Here is a 23900-nt window from a genome sequence, read left to right as displayed (position 1 = left end):
CACGAACCGATATTTTTTATTGGTTGGAATGACACTCATTATGGAATTGTTTTTTAAATTTAATATAATAACGCATGTTTTTAAGCTATCACACATAGATATATTCAAATTTTAAAACAGTTCAAATAGTTTTATTTTATTGGAAAATGAAAATAAATATAATTTCTCTTCCGATAGTAATTAAAAAGCTGGATAGATAATTACTTTTAGAATATTCGTATTTTTTTATTTTATTCACTATCTGAACTGATTGTTAATTTTAACTGTTTAAAAATATTTTTTTCTCTAATTCATATTTTACTTTGCAATATATATTAAAATTAAAAAGTAAAAAAAAATGAAGCAAGTATCGAACTTGAGCCCGCAGAATATAAGCTCATTATTTATACCAGTACAGAATGCCACTGACTTAACAATTGAAGAAAAATTTTCGGTTAAATAGTATCTTTGTTAGATTAAAACTTTAACTGAAAATTGCAGCAAAGTTGTGTGTTATTGCTATGTATTCGAACCCTTTAAAGCTTCCAAATAAATTGTTAACCCTATAACTTTACCTGATGTTTAAAGTAATTTTTTTAAATACATGCCTACTTTTATATTAAACTCCAATTTAATCAAATGATAATGAAGATTACAATTACTTCTAGCGCTGTTAGTTCGAATAACTGCCGCGAGCTTCACTAAGGCGATGGAGAATGAACGTAAGTTGCCAGACCATCTATATTACCGTGGTTTTACAAGGTTTCCTGGTATGCCAATAGATGGTAATAATTTTTATTAACTTATCGAAACCTATAACTGTTTCTGTGTATCAATATAAACATATATTACTTTGACATAAAGACAGAAATTTATTTCTAATTTAATAATTATATACTGTAAACATTAACATGCAAACGTGAAATATATCTGGGAAAAAAAATACTTATCACAACTTTCAATATATTCTTAGTGCTCATAAAAATATACACTACCTTAAAGACAACAATTGTAAATTATTTCAAATTAAACCATTTTGAAGTTCCTTAAAGGAATGATAATACAAAGTAGTTACAGCAATTTTCGGTACCTGATCCTGAATGATACTGACTGACACAGGAGTGTAACTAGTTATAAGTATCTGATACATTTTTGTATCAGAGAAGTAACAGTCTAGTGGTTTGTTGTTACAGCTTTTTTCGGTATTTTTCCCAACCTGATACTGATACAGCATTGTACCATGTAGAGGTGGGTTGGGACAGCAATTTTCGGTATCAGTCCCAACCTGATACTGATACAGTAATGTACCTAGGTACAAGTCTCTGATACTTCTGTATCAGACGGTCCCAGGAGTAAATAAAGCTCCGCGTACGCAGACCGTGCGACCGGAAGGAGAATCTGATACATTATTTATTACGCCTGGTAATTCTCTACCTCTGATACTCTCATGCCCGCCTGATACAACCAGTATCAATCAGTTCAACATTCTCTGCAGTTCGTCCTGGCCGTGTATCACCATGTTGCGGGCTGTCATGCTTTGTAGTTAGTATTTTTATAGTGAAATAAGGAATGGATAAGTGCACGAAAAAGACTTCATTTGTGTGGAATTTTTTCACGGAAAATAATGAGTTTGCTAATTGTAATTTGTGTAAACAAAAACTGAGTTATAAATCATCGACTAATCTGAAGAAACATTTGAAACGTAAACACTGATATAGTATGCTCACTAATGTACCTATCTGTTTTTTATTTTTTTATTTTTGATAAAATCGTGAATTTTTAATGTATAAAAACACTAGTTACTAATTGTTATCGAAAAAAAAGTCCATATGTTGATTACATCTGTTATTAGTGTCAACTGAGAATTTATTTGCATTTTCATAGCTGTTAGGTGCACAAATATAAATATTATATCTTGTATTAATGTACTTTTTAATATTAAAATTTCATTAGTTTTATTATTGAACGAGACGGTGCACGCACTGCGCACTGAGCGTACTTTGAAGTAAGACAATAAACAAAATGACTTGTAACCAGGGCTGCCACTCTGATATTCATGAAAAACCTAGATAACCTTAAAAAAAAACCAGACACATGGGTAAAAAACCCAGATGCGTCTAAAATGCTATCGTTGAAAATGTTTGCGTACTAATTCAAAAATATAAACATAACTGGTTTTAATATAAAACAATTAATTACCTTACAAGACTGAAAACGGTTAAATACAACCAATACAAGAAAATTACACTGCAGCAAAATGGCTGTATAAGTAATTCTTGGACCAGCACATATCATAAAAAAAACCTACAAATATATACATGACAAAACAAACACCATCACTGCATACTTTAAACCGGTAAATGTTTTTATAAAACTGCATCATGTACGTGTTAGTCTTTATTCAGAGTCTGATTCTACAAGATTGGTTTGAAGGTTAATTGTTGCATTGGTTTTGTGTTCTGCAAGCCTCTTTGAAGAATGTGTCTAATTTAATATTCGACTTAGCTTCTTGAAAACTAGTTTTGTGTTTATATGTATTTTTGTGTGTGAAACACATAGACTTGTTTGCATTTATCAAACAGATATTGCAACAGATACAGTAGCTACTACCTTGCGGTGCAAATATGCAACATTGGACTAGCCGATGATTGACATGCCCAGGCTGGCAGCACAATGTGTCGGGCATGCATGACCGTGGCAGCTGGGGCAACCTGGGAGCTGCGGTCATATATATACAGCTGCAATATGTACTTCTTTTTCAGCTAACCTGGCTGGCTGGCAGCCTGGCGGGAAACGACTAAGTCGCCCCCTAAAAACCAGTCCTACCAAACCTAAAATGCGGACAGAAATGTCCAAGTGCCCGCCCTTGCTTAGTAGACATTTTCTACTCTTCCAACTCTTCTTCCTGAGCCATCCTTCTACTCCCGTAACCAACCAGCATGAAATTAATGCATGAATTTTTGCATCCCGCATGTCAGTGCCCAGGGTTTTCCCTGTGTCTATGCAGGTTTTACCTGGGCCCAACTTATCTAGTATAGTCTAGTATAGTCAAGTGAGGGGAGTTAGTCATGGCGCCAATTGCTGCCATGGCTGGCCAATCCCCCTCCTTAGCACATATGCATGTTCCCTTCTCTGCATGGTACCCCCTGCATGATTAGAGCGTATAGGCTTCGGCCTGAGACGCACTTAGAGTCTCTCCCTAACCTGGACCCCTTCCAATACACTTAGTTTTAAACTTAGGTTAGGAAAAAACAAATTAGCTACTACCTTTATTATTGTTTTAGGTATAAAAATAATTAAAATTATAAAAAACCTAGAATTGTTGGAATTCATTATTTAAAAACCCAGAAACCCAAACACCATTGGAAAAACCCAGATCTGGGTGGAAAAACCCATGAGTGGCAGCCCTGCTTGTAACAATATCGCTTTGCGCCTCTCCTTCAAGGCTTCAACGCCTTCCCCTGCGCTTCCTCCCCTACATTCTTTCCCTTCTTTATCCCTTATTCGTCGTTCCTGCTCCCTCCCCTTTCACAAGCTCCGCCCAAGTGACCGTTTTTTTTTTCCTAACCTAAGTTAAAACTAAGTGTGTAAGGGAGGGGTCTAGGTAGGGAAGACTCTAAGTGCGTCTCAGGGCAAGCCCTATACGCTCCAAACATGCGGGTTTTTAACCATGCATAAAAGGTCACGTGCATCATGTGCTAGGAGGGGATTGGCCAGCCATGGCAGACGTTTTCGCCATGACTAACTCCCCTCACTCTTAATTCTAGACTAAAACTAGATAAGTTGGGCCCAGGTAAAACCTCCATAGACAGAGGGAAAACCCTGGGCACATACATGCGGGATGCAAAGGTCATGCATTATTACAAGCAGGTGGATTACAGGAATAGAAGGATGGTCCTGGAAGAAGAGTGGGGCGTGGTAGAAGTTCTACTATGCAAGGGGTGGGGCACTTGGACTTTTAGTCCGCATTGGTTTGGTCAGGTCTGGTCTTTTTGGGGGCGGCTTATGCCGTTTCCCGTCGTGCTGCCAGTTAGCACTCATTGTGGCTGTGTAATATGATCGTGTAAGTGGGGCGGTCGCGAACTGTGGCGTCGGACTAGACTCCAGAGTGGTGACATAGCTTCAGGTCGACCTGTCGCCAGTAAAAGGCTGTCGGTCAGTTAGAGAAATTGCCACCATCTGTCATTGAAAAGTCCTAGCTGCAGTACTACGCTGTGTGAGCTGCGATCGCGAGCAGGGCATCGAGCCAGACTCCAGAATGGTGACATAGCTTCAGGTCGACCTGTTGCCAGCAAAAGGCAGTCGGTCAGTTAGAGAAATTGCCACCTTCTATCATTGAAAGACTCTAGCCTAGCATCTACGCTGTTAATCTTCGAAGGATAATTTACTTATTCCATTAGGGCCCCGCTGGGCCAAAGCACGACTATTTGATTCGCCTGATAGTTTGTGTTGTGCAGTGTGTAGTGGGATGATGTGTGCTTATATATAATTGGGGCCTAATATTAACTTAACTTAATATTAACTTAATGTACGTGAGCTGCCAGCTTGTGTGCGTACGCTCCGCGCGCGTGTTCTCGCGCTCGGAGCAGGGGGAGGGGGCGCGCTGATTGGTCCGCGGGCTGCCGGCCAATCAGAGAGCAGTCCCGCCGCGTCCGCGTCTACGGCGGGCGGTGTGACAGGATAGATTTTGGGCGTTTATATTTCTCATTAATGTCTGGATCATAATTTCCTAATGTAGAAATATGTGGATTTAAACTATTTGCGCATTTATCGTAAAAAGTTTGTGTAGTTCTGATGTAGAAGTCTTGTAAGGTTTCCGATTTCGTTTCACGATGCAAGGCTGCTACAGCACAATACACTGGGGCGTCTGTAACTGCCCGAATACATTTGTTTTGTACTCGTTGTAGCTTTATTAAGTGCGATTTCGCAGCAGTTGCCCATACTGGGGCTGCGTACGTAATTATGGGGCGAATGAGTGCTTTGTAGAGCAGCAGACCATTTTTTACTGTGCCTCCACATCGCCTACTCATGACTGGATATAGTGAGCTCATTCTAGCATGGGCTTGAGCCCGCTTGGCGTCAATATGATGGCGCCAGAGCAGTTTCCTGTCCATGTTTACGCCTAGGTATTTTACTACGTCCTTGTGAGGGATTTGTTCGTTGAACAAATGTATGGGTGGCCTGCGTTCTACAGGCGGAAGGTTTTTGCGGGTAAACACAATAGCCTCTGATTTAGCTGTGTTTACTTTTATTCGCCAGGATGTGCACCATTGCTGGTACACAGCTAATGCATCCTGGAGTCTGGCCGTGGCCAGCTGGAGGTTATATGATCTACTGTAAAGTATAGTAAAATCTGCATAGCAACCTATCTTTACTAGGCGGTGTTCAGGGCGTGGTAAGTCATATGTATATATGTTGAATAGGACAGGGCCAAGAATACTGCCTTGTGGTACGCCAGCTCTTATTTGTTTAATATCAGACAGAGCTCCTTCAGTTGACACTCTGAAGGTTCTGTCTGCGAGGCAGGACGCGACTAGCTTAATATAGTAGTCGGGGAAATTAGTTTGAAATAATTTGTAGATCAGCCCCGCATGAAATACCCTGTCGAAGGCTTTTTCTACATCTAAAAACGTCGCAACTACATAGTTTTGAGCGTTAAATGCGCTAGTGATCTCTTCTGTGAGACGAACTAATTGATGTACTGTCGAATGGGTACTTCGGAAACCGAATTGCTCGTCCGGCAGTAAGTTGTGATCGTGTATGTGTTTGTTAAGCCTGGATAGTAGGATTTTTTCCGCGACTTTCGACACAGTGCTTAGTAGGCTTATTGGCCTGTAATTCTGAGGCATGGTTTTGTCTTTCCCTGGCTTGTGGAAAACAATTACTTGTGCTTGTTTCCACTGGGTAGGGAAAATATGTAGTCTGAGCATTGCGTTTATGCATTCAGCTAAATATTCTAGTGCTTCGTCGGGGAGCTGTTTTAGGACAACTGCCTGGATGCGGTCGTTGCCTGGTGCTTTACGCGGCTTCATTTGCTTGATAGCTCGCTTAATTTCCTGGGCCTGTGTTAATAGGGGCTCGGAGACTGTGGGCTGGTGCAGTTTAGCGCGTAGTTCGCGGTAAATCTGCGCTGTGAACGGCCTATCGCAGGGCTCCATGTTGGGCTGGAAGGCGTTTTCTAAGACATTAGCGAAAGCTTGTGCCTTGTCTTGGGACTGAAAAACTATGCCGTTGTTTGTTTGAAGGGGAGGGATTTTATCAGTTTTATTTAAGAGTCGCTTCGTCATGGCCCAGGCACTCCCGTCCTGGATCTTGAGTTGCGAGATCTTTGTTTCCCATTGGCTGCTGCGCCAGAGGGAAATTTCGTCGGAAATGACTGTTTGGATTTCATTTATCCGGCGTTTTGTGGCTTGTGTGCGCCGCCGAGTGTATTCACGGCGTAATCTGTTTTTTTGCGATATAAGATCGCTGATGTAAGCCGCCCAAGTGACCGTCATCTGCGATCGCGTACTGCGCTCATTGGCCGTGGTGTTGTTCCAGGTGAATTCTGAACTGATACTAAAGTCTCTGATACTTTTCAAGTGTACTCGTTTGCCGTTCCTGATACAGGCGCGTATCAGTGACAAAGTATTTGGTTGATATTTTTCGACCCACCTCTAGATACAGCCAGTATCAATCAGTTCAACATTCACTGCAGTTCGTCCTGGCCGTGTATTAATTACCACCATGTACATTGTTGCGGGCTGTCATGCTTTGTAGTTAGTATCTTTATAGTGAAATAAGGAATGTAGACTTGCGCATTATAGTTCGCGACCGGGAGCGCTTCTTTTAGTTCGCAGCTCCTTGGCGAACTAGGTCGCTCTTTTAGTTCGTCCGCTCCCATCTCGAATTCAAAGAAGTTAGGTCATGGATAGTTCGTTCGCTTTGCTACCGTTACTGCAGGCGATCTTATTTGTATGTAATAGTAGTTATTTTTTATAATGATCAGTTTTGTGAACGCCTAGATTATTATCCTTTTTTGGGTTACTATACATCAAATGAGTAAATAAAACAATAATTTACATAATTGGGTAAAATGGCCTATATAACAGTTATGTCTTCACTTAACATACATTATAATCGAAAAAATTTAATTTATAAAAGGATTTATTTTATAGCTAGTTTAAGAAATATTATTTATGAAATGTTTTTATTTAAGTGAATAAAATACAGTTTTATAAATATACAAATTTAATTTTTTTTTTAAATTTTTAGACGTGCGCATTCACAAGAGCTAAAGACATCTGATAAAAGAATATAGCATCATAGTAGTTAAGAATTTTTTTCACACACACACGCGAATTATGGAAATAATAATAAAAAATGCTAACAATAACTATGAGTGAAGTTAACAAAAAATGTGCTCTATACTTATTATTTTTGAGATAATTACTTAACACTGCATGTACTGGCATTCTAAGACAGTCATAAAAACAACTTGTTTAGTTTATTTTTTTTATTAAATGACAAATAAATAATGTATGAAATGTAAAAATAAGTTTATTTAACAATGGTTTTATATTAGTCAAAATTTTAATATTAAAGTTGTCATCAGCTGTCAAAATTATTTTATGAATATTCAAATCATTTTGTAAACACTGATATAAGTACCTAATGTAATTATGTCTGACTTGTTCTCAGTATACACCACGGTTTCCCCACCGCGAAGTTACCCTGGGGTAACCGTGCTCGGAACAAGTATAAAGCTATCATCAACAAAACGATCGTATTTGAAAATATATCATTGCAGTAAACATTTGCAGCGAACAAGGGTCAATATTTTTGTAAAGTCAGTATCCGTTAGACGTCTGAAAATTTAGCTATCCGACCCGAGCAGATAACGATAGCCAGCCAAAAAAGACCAGAGACAAAGCCGTAATTAATACCCGAAAGGGAGAACGAGTGACGACTTTTGATCAGAGTCAGATCATGTGCACATAACTAAAAGGAGATCGGAAAAAGAACGAACTAATGAACTGAGGAGCGAGGGATCTGGGAACTAGTTCGCGTAGTTCGTCTGTGGGAGCGCTCTTCCGAACTAGTTCGTTCGTGAACTACACAAGTCTACAACATTATATTCAATGGTACCAAAGAGCATACAAGCATTGTGTTAGTACCAAATATTGTAATACAATATTTGTTAGTACTAAGAACTTCTGCTGCAGTTACATAGATAGCAGCATTGTGAGCGGTGTTTCGTCCAACTAGTCTTCTTTAGTTTTGTAAATGGTCGTTGACACCACTTGTGTACACAAGAGTCTAGCGGCAGTACCGCTACTTCCTGCAACTGGCTGCAAATGCCGCACCGCTCACGCTCGTTCCGGGGCCGGCGGCGCGATTCCGCAACGGGAGAGCAAAACGTCCGATCGTGCATCTTGGGGGGTTCTTTTTGTTCATTGTAAATAAATATGGAGGTGTTGTTAAAAGGAAAGACCATAAACAAGGCAACGGTATTTATTTTTAGTTGTTTTTAGAGGAAAATACCTAATTGAAGAAACGTATTTCGTGGATTTGTATATTTTTCATACCGTATAAAATCTAGGAAGTCTTTGTCTTCCACAAATATTCTCGGGACGTCCCATATTCCCTTGCAATTTTACGCAACTTGTAATTTTCAGGTAACGACATGATAACTAATGGTCAATTAGGTTAAGTTAGCTACATTATAAATACTTTAAAACATTGTGGACGGTTGATTTGGTTAGGATAGCTACATTAAAGATACTGTGAAATCATGTAAACGGTTTCCTAGCCCTGGATAGCTACATATTAAAAAGTTATTTGCTAAGCAACCATAAAATGATTTCACAGTATTTTTAATGTAGCTATACTTACCTAATATAACCAACCATCCACTAAACAGTCTGTGTGGCTTTTTTATACTGGAGAGAAAAAACGCGCGCGTAAAAATAAAAAAAAAACATCCAGGGGGTAGGCGCTCCCGATCGGCCAACTTCGGAAAGGCTCGTCATTTTCAGCCAGTTGCAGGAAGTAGCGGTGCTGCCGCTAGACTCTTGTCTTGTGTACCAACAAGGTATTTGAGTATTCGACACGCGACGCTTGCAGAAGGAAATATAATTTAGTCGTGGTAGAGCACACGCAATGATGCCGAGTTGTTCTTACATAATGAAGAGCGCAAGTGAAATAATTTTCGTGGGGTTGCTACTTGTATCATCGCTGGCTTCAAGCTGGGCGAAATTACGTGAGTAATCTTGCACCCGCAAGCACACTTGTAAACTTTTTTTTTTTACAATAATAATTTTGGGGGCGATTCGTTAGCCATTAAAACTACATACCTAAACAATAATTATCGTGTGTGTTGTGATATAGCTCTCGAGTTGAGTCGTTCATTCCTACCTACCTTACGCGGCATTATAGTTAAAATGACTTTGCTGAAGTTAGCTCTATCCGCTGGCTCTATCCAGCCGTCCGGGTGTGTCATTCTTCAGCGCGCTTGGGACAACAACGGCCTAAGTCATTTCACGCAAATTCGAACTATGACATACATATTTCTGAATTTTTTTCCCCACTTTAGCCGTTGTGAACAACAGGGATGGTACATATAAACCTTCCTACATGTCTAAGCTATCAATTAAAAATATATTTAGAAAGAAATATACCGTACAAGATGCACAAGGGCCTCTGAGGGCCTCCAAAGTGTGGTATTCAAGGTATCTATCTCAAACATTAATATTTTTGAACCACTTTGGCCGTTGGTAAAGATAGAGCTGATACACAGGGGCCTTCCTACACGTATCTGCTAGCAATAAAAAATAAAATTGGAAGGGCAACTCCCGTAAGGGTTGCACCAGGGCCCAGTAGCATAGCCAGGATTTGTGTATTGGGGGGGGGGGGGGGGGTTAAGAAGCATGGTCCCCCCCTATTAAAGCGGGGGGTCCGGGTGTTCTCTCCCGGAAAAATTTGGATTTTAAGGTGTATAATAGTGCCATTTGAGCAGTTTTCGGTACTCAACTTTAGATATTGTAATGGTAAAAATATTATTAATTTTTTAATAAAAAAATTGTTTGAGTGATGAAGTAAGAAATTAATTAAAGATATTTTAATCAATCCAAGTGCCTTGTCCACGTCCACTCAAAATCATAAATCATGCTCGAAGCTTGACAATACAAAAAAAAAAAGTTTGGGTTTCGGCAGAACTGGCCTATTCCTGGAAACAATTAGCTTTAGCTTGAAGAGTTACCCAGTCACCACCTGCTTATAATTACCACGCTGGTTAAATACAGTAGGTGTAAGATATTTGAAAGCTTGGGACCCGTCACGGCGTCACAACCTCATAGCTTCTGCACGCGACAGGGGTGGGGGAAGGGCAGGAGAATCGGTAGGGCTCGCTTACTCTTCCCCTCCAGTGCATTGGCCGGTGATAGCAGTAAGACACCCAGGCTTTTAGCTAACCTGCTTACAGATAATAAAAAAATGGTGGCTGGGGGGGGGGGGGGGTTGACCCCTAAACTCTCCCCCCCCCCATGGCTACACCCCTGCCAGGGCCTCTGAGGGCATCCAATTGTGATTTTCAGGGTATCTTGCAAAACATTTTTTTTTTTTCATATTTCGCCGTTGGTAACGATAGAGATGATACACAGGGGCCATCATACAAGTATCTGCTAGCAATAAAAAATAAAATTGGAAGGGAAACTCCCGTATGGGTTGCACCAGGGCATGTGAGGGCCTCCAATGTGTGATTTTCAGGGTATCTGAAACATTAATTTTTTTGACCCACTTTGGCCGCTGACCCAAAAGGAGGGGGGGGGGGGGGGAGAGAGAGAGATCCCCCAGGTCTGGCCACCAGGGGGCCTGGTTGAAAATTTAATTTTTATGTGTACAGCATTTGGTGGTGGTAATTTCGTGAATGCAACGGAAGTCGCTTGGAACGGAAATGGGATACCAGGGTGCAACCCTCTGAGGTGGATGGCGCTAGCCAAAGTTCACAAAGCAAAAGGGAAACTTTATATTTTAAACTGTTTTATGAATTTATTGTCGAAAATCAGGTCCAGCGCCGGGGTTTGGTTTCTTTTAAACTTTTTTTATTTTATTTTAGCCATTTAATTATGTAGTTTAAAATTTTGGTCTGCAAATAGAATTATTCGATAGTTGACGTAGCTGCTCCGTCAGCGAATTCTAGTGGCGGGTGCGAAAACTACGTGTTAGTAAATGTAGTTGAAAACACAATTGGCTTTTTTTTTTTTTTCATGCTCTGCATTATTTTAAAGGGATTTTACGTAAAATTCATTGTTAGAGTTTCATATTATAAGTGTATTTGCACATGAGAACACATGAAATTTTCGTTACCGACCGAGGTTTGATGTTACACATCTCGGGTGGGTAAACCTACTAAAAGAATTGCTCGCTTTTTTTTGCTTGGGTTTACCCTGATAGGATGGAAATTACAAATAGTTTTCTAATGGAATTTGTAGGAAATGGGTCCGACTAAAATTATTTTCCCCGGGGTGATGGTTCTGCGGAGACTCTCAGATCTCACTCGCCAGCAGTTTCAGAGACGCCAGTTACTCTGCCGACAAAACTGATAGTACTGACAGTACTGATGAGCACTAGCGCGAAACTGCCCATCAGCACCGTGTGCGAGGCTAGAAGAATCTTTGAAAACACTGAAGCTGTAGAGGTTGTTTGGCTACTGTGAAAACGGATACCTTTATTTGCGTGTCATTAATGTATTGTGTGTTCTCTGAAACATATCTGAGGTCGTAGAATAGGATTTAATTAAATGCCTTATATCACATCGTATCTAACCAGTATGCCCAGCCGCCATGTGGAATGACTTGGACCGTGACCATTTGGATTATGACGTCACATCCGCCGTTTTGTTTTCTAGAAAATTTTTCAATTTAAAATCGTGTCATGTCTGCCATCTTGGTTTCATCTGTTGGAGGCCACCATCTTAGTTTCTTCTGCTGGAAGCCACATCTTTTGTATATAAAAAAAAATTAGAAATTTTATCCTTGCTTTACCCCACCACTTATTTACCCTATCGCAACATACTTAAAACATCTTACAGTCAAAACAGTCACCTGACTGGTTAAATTTTCCACCTCGTAAGAAACCTCCGAAAGAAAATTGTGCACCACAAGTAACCAAATATCCCTTGTATGTATCTGCGGATGCTAGCAAATTATCAATCTTCCAAGAAAACTTATTTCGTGGCTGTAAATTTTAAAACAGTCAGAAATTAAGCTGAACCATAAAAAATACTGTTGTAAGAAGAAGGTATTTTTCTTAATGCTTTCAAGAATAAAATTTTACCTGAACAGAATTCTTGTGAAGTTATTTCTGATTTCTCTGTGACTTTAATCACCACGGCAACGCAGAGCAAAAGCGAAAGGACGCTTAAGTTTGAACCCAACTCCCATTAAGTCTCTTAGTGCACTAGCATTGAGTCTCTAATCAAGTGGATTGCAGACCACTCAGCTATCGTGGAAACCCTTTTTTAATTTTTTTTTTTAAGTGACACTTTAGTGCAGTTTGTAGAGTAAGTCTAGGCAATGATGTCATCAGAGTGCAATGAGAGAGCGTAGCGGAAAAAAAAAATCGGAGCAACTCGAGTACAGAGTCGGACAACTGTAAGACTCTATGCAGATTTTTGGTCGCATGCTTGTTGCAATTGTAAACTTATATTGCGTACCTATAGTGTGTATATCATTTGCTATCAAATTACTTGCGGGAAAAAACAAAATGACAGCATCAGTGCTTGACGGCATGTTTGCACATTTGCCCACTAGTACACTTGCATACTTGATCAATCTCATACTTCCACACTCAGATACTTGCACACGTTCTTACACACTTACCTGCTCACTTGTTTACTTAACAATTGTACAGGTGTTTCAACTATTTGTGCGATGTATAAAGTTTTACTTCTAACACGTGTGGTGACCATGCACTATATTTTTCACAAAAAAATAATGTTTACCTCTTATTTTTAACTAAACAAGGTTTTGGGTTTATACTCTAAGGGAAACTGTTTTTGTAGTGTCTGTACATGTTTATGTTATTCTTTTTTTTTTTATTCAGCATTTCAGATGAAACCATGTGCAAGAAACGCAACCGACTTGGGGGATTGCACTTTAGAAATGGCCAGTCGTGCAATGTCGTACATTTTGAATGGTAAGGAGGAACCTACAAATTCAAAATATTTATTTTTAAGAATAAACATAAATGGAAGAAAAACATTTAAATGCTCAAACTATTTTAATCTACTACATTGTTTAGATGGTGGGGTCCTAGGCTGTATGTCTTGGTGATGCCACAGAAATAGAAGAGCTATCAGTAGGGGGAGAGGACCGGTTCTGGGGCACAGTAAACAATCAAACAGGTGGGTGTGGCACTCCAACAGGTGGGCGTGGCAGCAGGTGGGCATGGAACCATGTGGCCGGGAGCCACGCGGAGGGAATCCTCAGGTGGTTTTTGACATCACGTGGAGCATCGTCTGCTCAGGCGACGGCATCTTGGTTCTAATTAAGGAAGCTAGGGAATGCTAGTGTCACGTGTCACATTTATTTTTACAAGTACGAAAATGGAAGGTTTTGCGATGGCGGGGATTCGATCCGTCATCCTTTGGATTGGTAGTTAGCAATGCTAACCACACGGCCACGAGGCCAGTTGGAAATAATAATTTAAGATGTATATATGCTTATAAAATTTTTTTTTGTGTTGTGGAAGTTTTAAAAACATATGTAGTCCACCATGTTAATTTTTTTAAAGTACTAGGCGGGAAATTTAAAATAAGTGTCAGCTGCTAGGCGGCCGCCATGTTAATTTTTTTATAGTACTAGGCGGGAAATTTAAAATATTGGCTATTGGTGTATTTCGGAACCACTTATTACTGTCAGTAAGGAACAAAAATCACGTGCCAAAAGTAGTACAGGCTTCAGTTTGCATCCAAGCACAAGCACAGTCCAAACTGATCCCCTTTTGAGGGCCCTGTCTATCCGGACACATTTGAAAACTTGTCAGAATATCCGAGTGGTGTCTGTTTATGAAAAGCATTTAAGAATTCGCTGAGGGCAGACGAATGGTTCTTGTTCAGTATTTTGTTTTTAATCTGTATTTTTAGAAGAGTGAAAATATCCATAATGCGTGTTTTTAGGGTAATTTTTAGTCATGAAACATCCGTTACAGATCTTGAAAGCAATCTAGGGATTTGCATAACGTCGTCATCTTCATTTCTCTGCTGTATAATGTTTGCCGCTAAATTTTCGTAGGTGCCCTTCGCACTGCAAGAAGACTGCGCACCAGTTACAAACAATACCATGCTACAAGCACCAGCGAGCATTACACTTAACCTATCCCTAACCATGTGGGCCCCACAGTAAACAAGCAACTCACTGAACAGAATAGGCTAGCAGCTAGACACACATCGCGACCTTCGAAATCAACTGAAAACATGTGGGTGCCTGTTAAAAGGCAGGTGGTTAAGAGGAAGTCCACCTATGTGAGAATAAGGTTATTTACCGAGATTCTTAACATTTCTTATACGTGCTGGGGGTTTTCGTAATTATTGTTTCTGTCGATAGAATGTGAGTATAAAGTGAAATAATGAGTTTTAAAGCAGTTATAATGTACAGAGTACACATACACCAAACAGCAGTTCTCCCATCGGGTCCGAACCCGTTTTTTTTTTTTGCGAGTAGTGCGTTGAGCCAGGAGTTTCTCAGACTACTCCCGTTCCATCCACTTCCCAACTTGTTCTTCATTCCATCAATTGTTTCACTTCATTATGCTTGCTGGGGATTTCTTAAATGGATGTAGCATTTACTGATTTTGTCCGTCCACATTTCCCCTTTCCATGTTGGCGTGTTTTTTTCTTCTCAGAATGCACATACTAGAAGTGGTACGAAATGTTGTTCATCATTATGCGTTGCTTCCAAGAACATTAATTGAAATGTACATTTCTAACTTTTTGCAGGTCGCTCTGAGATTTTCGGCAAGTTGGACTCCATTCCACTTAATGACTATAATTTTAAATCCGAAGGGAGCGACGTAGCCATTCATGTCAAAGCGAAAAGTATGTGGTGGAAAGGTATGAATACAGCGATCATAAAAAACTTCAGGTAAGTACGTTCACAGTGTTTTATGACATGCGTAAGGTTGACCTGATTAACAAATTTTGTATCTCAAATATCATCAATTTTTTACATTTTTGCTGTAAGCTTTCACAATTAATATTTTCTACACTGCCTTTATTTATGAAACACAATTCCCATCTCAGTAAACCATTATAGTAAGCAGTCAAATGTGTTCGTCTTACCTTAGTAATAAGGATGTTGTTTTAGTTTTTGTATTTTCTCTCGCCTGTAAAATTTGCATTCAGAAAGTTATGAGATTCGCTAATTAGACCAACGATAGTTACTAGTAACATGCATATCGTCACTCAAAAGGCAAAAGTTTTTGTGTCAAAAATTCCATTATTGCTACATATGACATTTTGTTATTTCCACCTGGTGTGTCTTATGTCATCAGTCAAATTTCAAAAGGTTTTTGTTATTGTAGCTAATTTTTGTAATTGCAAATAGACCTTTTAGCCTTAAGGCAATCTACTTTTATAACTTTGAGTGACTATATAAGCCTTGTTACATTTAACCAATGTATACCAGTTTAAAAAAAAAAAATGGGTGGTGTGTATTATTGCTAAAGTTGGATTCTATTTTTAAGTATTAAACATTATATTCTATGTGATATACAATGGTAAATGCACACATTTGAAATAACTGCCATCTAGTTTTCACTTGCCTTACTATATTGAAACATGTGGTCAAGTGAAAAACATAAATACAAACAGTAGCTCTACAGTGATGTTCAATTGTCAATTTCATATCAAGGTGCACCACATTCAAAACTGTTCACTACAGTCACTAAAAAAATTGTTAGTTTCTAAAAAGTTTTTTTTATTATTATTATTAAATTTTATTTGGGTATTTATATTCCCACGAGGGCATTACTTGTAACACTGTAATTAATTCTCAGAAGCTTAATGCACAAGGTGATATTTTGGTAGTCCTGAACTTATAAACCCAGAAAGCTGAACAAATGAACTTGCAAAATTTTTATAGCTTAAGTCAGATTCAAATAATTCATGTTATGTAAAAAAAAAAATTATGAACACATATATGCACAATTACAAACAAAATCCTATAGTCATTGTTTTTAACTATTAAGTTTTTATTTTTGTTTGAGTCAAATAATGGTACATTTTTGTTACTATGATGTTTTCAACATGGAATTTGGTACTGAAGCCTCAAAAATGATACAAGTACCACGGCAGTGGTTTGTTGAAAGGCTAGTTCACGATTAAGCATGTAATTAACAGTAATAATTAGTGCTGTTCGTAAACTATGACTGTACGCAAGTGTAACTGTGTATTATTGTCAATCACATATCATTTAACTTGTTTACATAGTGACAGGACTTTATCTGACGTTGTACAACCTGGGAAGGTAATGGCTAACCACTGCAGAATTACCCTACCATGGAAACCCCAAGTGTGCTCTGACTTCCAACCACCATGGTCGTACCATGGTGCTCCGTTTTAGCTGGGATCACCGTGATCGGACATGAGTCCGAGGAATCATCTTCATGAACATCATAATCTTAATCATCATCAATAATAATCATCACAATTATAATCATAATCAATCATATATTATTCTTCGATAATCAATAGGGACGAGATTTTTATAGTTTTTAATTTTTTGTCAATTTCATTTTCAAAACAGCATATTATTTTATACATAGTTTTTTATTAATGAAAATGGTGTATTTTCAACAAATACAAAACTAAAATAGGCTAATTTTGACTGAATCATGATGCACTTATACAATACAATCATTAGTAATAAGTGTGATTAGACAAAACTACTTAGAAAAATAAAATAAAAATAAATCAACAAATTTTTGTGTGTTGAATAACTTCATTTATGTTTGATCAAATTTGCGGATTAATTTAATGTTTTTAGTTACATTTCAGTACTAAATGGTGCATTAATTTGCACTTCTGTGCTATATGTTGTATTTGCTATATGTTGTTTTTACATGCTTTGCTGTTTTATTTCGGTTTTATCACAGATCATCATATAATTTTGTCCCCTTTAATTAATCAATCATCCACCAAGAAACCAAAAAAACTCCCTTATTTGTAATATACTAATATTTAAATATACTACATAAAATATTTTTTAGAATGGTATTGTAATTGTGAAGTGCATTGTATAAAAGATTTCGCATGGATCGCCACGGGTGTTTCAGGTTTGATTTGGCCTCCTTGGAGCTGTTTTTCGAGCTTGTTTTTCCTGCTCTTAAATTTGAAGGCACTTGCACTGTCAACGGACGCGTCAACAACGTGGGAATATATGCGGATGGTGTAAGGTTCCCTTTAGCCTCATTGTCCGCCGTTGAAAGTAAGAAAAATTTAATTTTATATGTACTTTTACCTATTCATGTCCAGTGTTATCATCTTCTTGCAATTTCCTTAGTTGAATCTGCAAGTATTTTATTAAATTATTTCCCAAAAAAAAAAAATTATAAGAAAGATTTGTGTACCAGCAATGCAATGAAACAAAATGTCTGGACGCAGTATGATTCACGTAAATTATCACTTAAATAAAATAACCAGTTATGTCAGTTAAAAAAATAACTAGTTATTATAGGCTAAGTAAGTTGTTTCCGAATAGTAAGGATGATCCCCTTAACCGATGCAATCTTACACAAAGGATCCTTCAGTTTCTAAGCTTTTTTTTTCAGTTAGAAATTAGCTGTGAAAAGTAACCAAAAATTCTTTTGATGCCAACATTGTATATCGACGATGAAGTAGCCCGCCCAATTTTTTCAGCAGTCGTTTGTTTTGCATTTACAAATATTTGACCAACTCGTGTTAGACAATTTTATTTTATACAGGTTCAAGCGCATCATTTGTCTGTGTTAGATAAAACACAAAATGGTAGGCAGCAGTTGGTATGGTGGGGCGAGGGGGGGGGGGGGGGGGGCTAAGCATTAGACCAGCGGTTCCGAAAAGGTGCTCCGCAGAACCCTGGGGTTCCGTGAGTCAGGATGAATGTCATGTAAAGCGGCACAGTTATTGTCAAATAACTTTTTTTTGGAGGAGTTGGGCGTTCCGCTAAAAGAAAAGTCAATCGTAGGGTTTCCTGGCCGGAAAAAAAATTGGGAACTGCTGCATTAAACTATCGTTATATGTATTTCTACTGAAAGATAGTGCATCAGAGGCCACAAGTGTGCTGGAAAGGATGTCTTTCCAACGAAAGGATACCTCTGCGATTCTGCAAGGATGCAGACAACTGTTCGAAAGTCAACAAAAGTGTCTTGACATCCTTGGTGCAAATGTCAAATATTCTTTATGCTATAGACTTCTGTAAGGAGGCGTGTATTCGGGAACAGCACTATTTGTAAGCATAGCAATGCCAAGTCTTAATTTAAAGAACCGTTACTGTAAACTTTATTTTATCAATACCATGTAAATTTAATTTGTGAATTTTCCAGTATATAAGATGAGCTTTTTTTATACATTTTGAGTAGCTTAAAACTGTTGCTCATCTCGTATGACTACAACACTTCCTTCACCGCCAGATGTGAAACACAACCATAACAGAAATTCTTGAAATTGCTGCCCTCTTTTTGTCAAGTCTCTGATAACGGGTTTCCTGTTTGAGATAAAATATAACATACTGTTTAGTTTTTGCCTAAGTTACATATTGATCGGCCACAGATCAAGTCAAGGCATTTAGCACACCTTTGCATACAGTTTACATGTCTTCGATTAAATGTATCTCTGGAGACTATTTCTCTAGTTATTATAATTGTAAAAATAGAAGAAAGTCAGGTTTTTGGATCAAGGAAAGCATTAAGTTTTTGTTTAGTTTTTTCAGACACAAATAAGATTGTTCTGTTTCAGGCGGATTCAGTGCAAGTTTCGGCTTCCAGCTCGAAAGACAGACCAATGCTTCAGGGACATTCCTGGTTTCCAAAATGACCGCTTACGACCCACGACCCGGAGAAGTGACTTGGACGCTGGATAACTTCCTCCCCCCGACTTATACACCAGGTGAGTTCGGCAAATCGTACACCACCTTCACCAAAAGGTAACTATTACTTTCAGCCAAGGGAAGATACAGCATTAACTTCTGTGGGGAGGATGGAAGTGAGGAGGGCACCGAAAGTCTGCATAACCCCCCTTTCCAATCAAAATGGCTCCCTCCAAAAAAAAATGTAATTGTTATCAGTTGAATTCACTTTGAGATAAAAGTTATTGTAACATGTTGATAAATATAGGTTCAAAATTTAGCCATTTTAATTAATTAGAATTTATTTATCGATTAGTCGATTTATAAATTTAGTATTAACACTATATCCTAAATTACAACAATCTGAATGACTGTCCACACATTAATCACATAATCACTCTTGAATAAGTCCTCTACTTAACGCCCCCATTGGAGCTCGGCTCGACAGTGGGTCTTTCAACTGTTTGTCCCTTACCACGCACCTCGGTGCCAGCACACTGCCTCGCACTACTCTCTCGTCTACGCCACTTGAAGCCCGTCAAGTGTCTCCCGCCATCGCTCGCCCATAGGGTCACTCACTTCACTCCACTCCACCCTTGCATCGCTTGGAGGATTCGCCAGTACCGCTACCAGCGTCTCTTTCGCCGCAGGCGAGACCTCGGTAAGGTCTCCGGAGTGTCGCATCATCGGGTCCTCCGACTTAGCACTCGAAGCTGCGAGAACGCTGGTGTCCCGGTTACGCCACTTTGCGCGGCGTTGCATTAGAGGAGGGACCATTGCTACATGTACCTTAAAGTTTAACTATGCTTAAGTTCTTTATTACATTTTAAATTATGTATTTAAAAAAACAGTTCAAGAATCAATATGTTATATAACAGAATAAAAGTTCAAGAACTTCTTGATATTCAGTTTGACTTAATATTTATATTCTAGTAACGCCAGACTAATTTATTATTGTTAATAATTATTGCACCATCATTGATAAATATTTAAAATAATATATAGTCCAAAAATTTACTTTTCAGAAGTAATTTATTTCATTCCGTTCATCTATTACACATTTCCTCTCCTCTGCCCCCTCCGCCCCATGGCCAAATCTTTCAGAATCCACTCTGCTCTCAACTACTCAAAGCACTCAGCTGACAAGCAATAAAAAAATATCCATCCACATGAATCACTTTCAACAGTCATCTGCCACTAAAAAGACAAATTTTAAAAAAAAATTGATCTCTCACACAAATGAGGTAGCCCTAATAAAAAAATCTTAGAGGCTGTGTTCTTTCATGCTGAATTGTGGTGAAGCAATAAAAAATTGATCACAATTTTGGGTCCATTTATTTTGTTGCATTTCAAGGCTAAGGGCTCTTATAACTTTTGAAAATATTCAGACCATCCTTAAATTGTTAGTTAAATGGTTAAAACTGCAGCAGAACATTATTTCGCCTTAAGCCTGAAATAATTTTTTTTAAGTGAAAGTTTTTTCTGGGGGGGGGGGGGGGGGGGATATATTTAAACTTACTTCCATGAATAGGTTTTGTTTTTATGAATAACTTCACCTAGTAAAATTTTTTCACATTAATGTCGCACCTCTACTTTTCAAACTTGATTTTAGTGTAAAATCTGACGTTATAAATCCTGGGAAGGCAATGGCTACCACCGCAGAATTACCCTACCATGGAAACCCCAAGTGTGCTCTGACTTCCACCATCATGGTCGTACCATGGTGCTCAATTTTTTATTTTTTTTTTTTCCCACGTTAATGTCGCACCCCTACTTTTCAAACTTGATTTTAGTGTGAAATGTGCGATGAAAATGCGATAAAAGCACGGTATTTTGATTTTGGAACCAGCCCAGCATTCGCCTGGAGCGATTCAGGCCTGCCTGCCTGGAGGGACCTGAATTAAGAAGACCTGCGCCTAGTTTCGAACCCGGGTCCTCGAGAACGCGAGTCTAGTGGCAGCGCCACCCGCGCCCGTCGGAGCTGACCGCGGCTGTTCTCGAAACGTGCGGTGCGGGCGAAAATTCGGTCGCGCCGCCACCGGCAATTGCGACATCCACGAACCTCCTGGAAATTCTTTCGCAGATCACGATGCGACAGAGAGCTTGCAGAAGGTGAAGGACCAAGCACGCATGCCCACGAAGGATCTCTTGAGCCAGTTCGTGGGGCAGGCGGTCCCGCAGTCCCTCTCCAAGGTCTTGCAGCTCGCCACATACGACCAGGTAATTTCTATATCGTTGCTGTTACTGCAAAAGGTCGTATGTCAAAAATTGGCATTTTTAAATGTTTGGCTGTTTGTGTATTTCGGAAGGCAACCTATGTTGTGGGAAAAAGTCATTCGTCAATAACTGTAAAGTAAGAAGCATAATTCTAAGAATACTACCAAAATTTCATAACATATGATAACCCTGATGAATGAAACAGTTTTTTTGATCTCCTGGAAAGTGAGACATTTTGACATATGACCTTTTGCAGTGACAGCGACTATATATCATCTCGCTAGGGCCATACTTTATAAGTTAGAAACTAGTTCATCTCTGATGCTGGAATCACCATAATGTGATTGTGCAATGCAAAGATGGCGATGCAACTGCATAATGTTGCGTTATTGTATATAAAATATCTCTTGTTACATACGCACCACACATACGACAGCCATCATAACTTGCAAATGCTTTTAAATCGATATGTTTGAGAAAGTAATTTTTAAAATCCAAATATAACATTTAATAGCAAATGTCAGTGCGTGTAAACAGATCAATTTATTTGAAGGAAAAAAAAAATAATAATTGAATTTTGAAAACTAATTTTTGACGTGCATTACAGTAACGCAGCGCCCACAATCCGATGGAAAAATAAAATATTTATAATTAGGAATTCTGCCACATCCGCCATTTTTGTCGTGCCGACTTCATAGATGTGTTGAACGTGATTGGTTGGAAATCGACCTGTCGCCACCGTCGTGCTGAAGTGGTTACAGCGCAGCATGAGTGTAGAAGTTATTGGCAAAGCCTTGACAAGGGAAGGGGGGGGGGGGGAAATTGGTAATTGAGGGACCTAATACCCTTCTGCACCATCTTAGACTGGACAAAATTATGTGTTCAGGAAGGAAAGTAGTAGGGGGAAAATTAGTTTTTGAACACAAGCTTCTTCCTTCGTGATCATCTGCACTTATCACTTATTGTGTTCGTCAGAACTACTTGCTGTTGACAGAGACATGATTCTGTGGTTTTATTTTTTTATGAAATCTGTTTATCAAAGACGATAGCACATTATTAATTAAACATGACACTTAAATGTTCTATGATACATATTTCACCAAAACGGTGTCATTTTGACTAGTACATTATGCACTTTTGCAATATAATGATTTGTAATAAGCATAAATTGTGGTACAAGCTTCATGCCAAATACATTACTTTCATTGAATTAAATATTTAAAAGATTAAAGTATTTTTTACTAGAGTTAAGGTTTACTTGAAAATGCTGAGTAAGTTTCGTGATTTTAATTGCTATTCGGTGCTTTGTTGTGTATTATATGGTGTTATATGGTGTACTGGCATGCTTTTTGGTGTTATTTCGGTTTTACCACAGCTTGCCATACGATCTTGTACCGAGCTACTGACTGATGGTCAAGGTTTAACTCAAGGCATCCACTTGAGCACAGTGCATTGCCGATTTCCGTCAACGGTGACGACACCAAGTTTCCAGAAGTGGAGCCTGTTCGGATACAGTGGTGTGTTTTCAGTTCTTCCCCGTGACGGTATCTGCGGAGGATTTACCAGACGGCGCCCCAACCCTGAAGAGCGGCTGGCTACCGGTCACCCTCGCACTCTGCTCTGCTATGCTGTTGAAGATTGCCTAGCAGCTGGTAGCATTACCCGTGCAACATTTGCCGTTGCCTGTGCTTCCGTCGGCATTTTTCCACACGGCCAACGTTAAGGGGGATCAGGCCCCGCCTTCGTGGATTTTTCCCTCTTTTCGCTATAAACTATTCATCACAATTTAGGCATGTTGGTTTGTTACGACCGTACATTTACTAACAGGCCCTATTCTGTAAGCGCCGCGAGGAAATGAACTTATCATTTCACGCGGGCGACTATAGCTGTCATGGTTTGTCAGACTATATTTTTCTTCTACACCTGCAGTGTATTTAAACATTATATCTCGCTTTTGCATCAAGTATTCACACACACGAAAAATACAAAGAAATTTAACGGTTGCCCGAGTGCATTCATTTCAAAAAAACCAAAATATAAACTGTGTTTTCTTGCAATATACTGCATACACAAATTCATTTTAAGTTCAGACTATACCTTTAACTTGGTTCATTAAATTTTCTGGAGATAGGTTTTGCAGTAGGCTTGAGTGCCAGTCATTGTGCCTTCTTCGGCATGGCAGGATTCCGGTGTTGCATTGACTTTGCGTTCACTACGGCCTTGAAACGGAAGGAGGTAGCAAAGTCCCACCAAGGCAGCTAAGTAATTCGTAAAATTTTCTCTGCCATTTTAAGAAGAAAGAGATTTTTAACATGTACTAAGACTTTTTTTTTTTAATGAGTTTAGGTTTCCGTCCCACATAATTCTGCTACCAAATTTACTCAATCCTACAACACTTTATATATATATATATATTTTTTTTTATTTTTTTTATGAGCTCAAAAAATTGGCTATCACTTATAATTGTTGGTGTCTGGTGTTTTAAATTTGAGTATGGGGTTGGACTTATAATATTGATGACTTCCTATGGTAATTCAGGATATGGTACAATAAACAGGAGCGGCTAGTCAACTGTTACATTAAGATGAGATGCTGATACCTGATAGTTACAAGTGCACTATG

At 38.8% G+C, this 23900-nt stretch overlaps 1 protein-coding gene across 1 annotated transcript; it reads left to right on the top strand.

Moving 5' to 3' along the window:
- Positions 1-8980: 8980 nt before the first annotated feature.
- LOC134541162 (uncharacterized) lies at positions 8981-23281 on the top strand. Its single transcript, XM_063384390.1, has 7 exons — positions 8981-9220; positions 13063-13155; positions 14957-15101; positions 17293-17444; positions 18953-19102; positions 21145-21281; positions 22808-23281. The coding sequence occupies exons 1-7, from the start codon at positions 9121-9123 to the stop codon at positions 22922-22924; spliced, it is 894 nt and encodes a 297-aa protein (XP_063240460.1). The 5' UTR covers positions 8981-9120; the 3' UTR covers positions 22925-23281.
- The last annotated feature ends 619 nt before the right edge of the window (positions 23282-23900 follow it).

This window comes from Bacillus rossius, chromosome 18 (genome assembly GCF_032445375.1).
Source record: "Bacillus rossius redtenbacheri isolate Brsri chromosome 18, Brsri_v3, whole genome shotgun sequence".
NCBI lineage: Eukaryota > Metazoa > Arthropoda > Insecta > Phasmatodea > Bacillidae > Bacillus > Bacillus rossius.
This window is presented reverse-complemented; position numbering and strand designations above follow the sequence as displayed.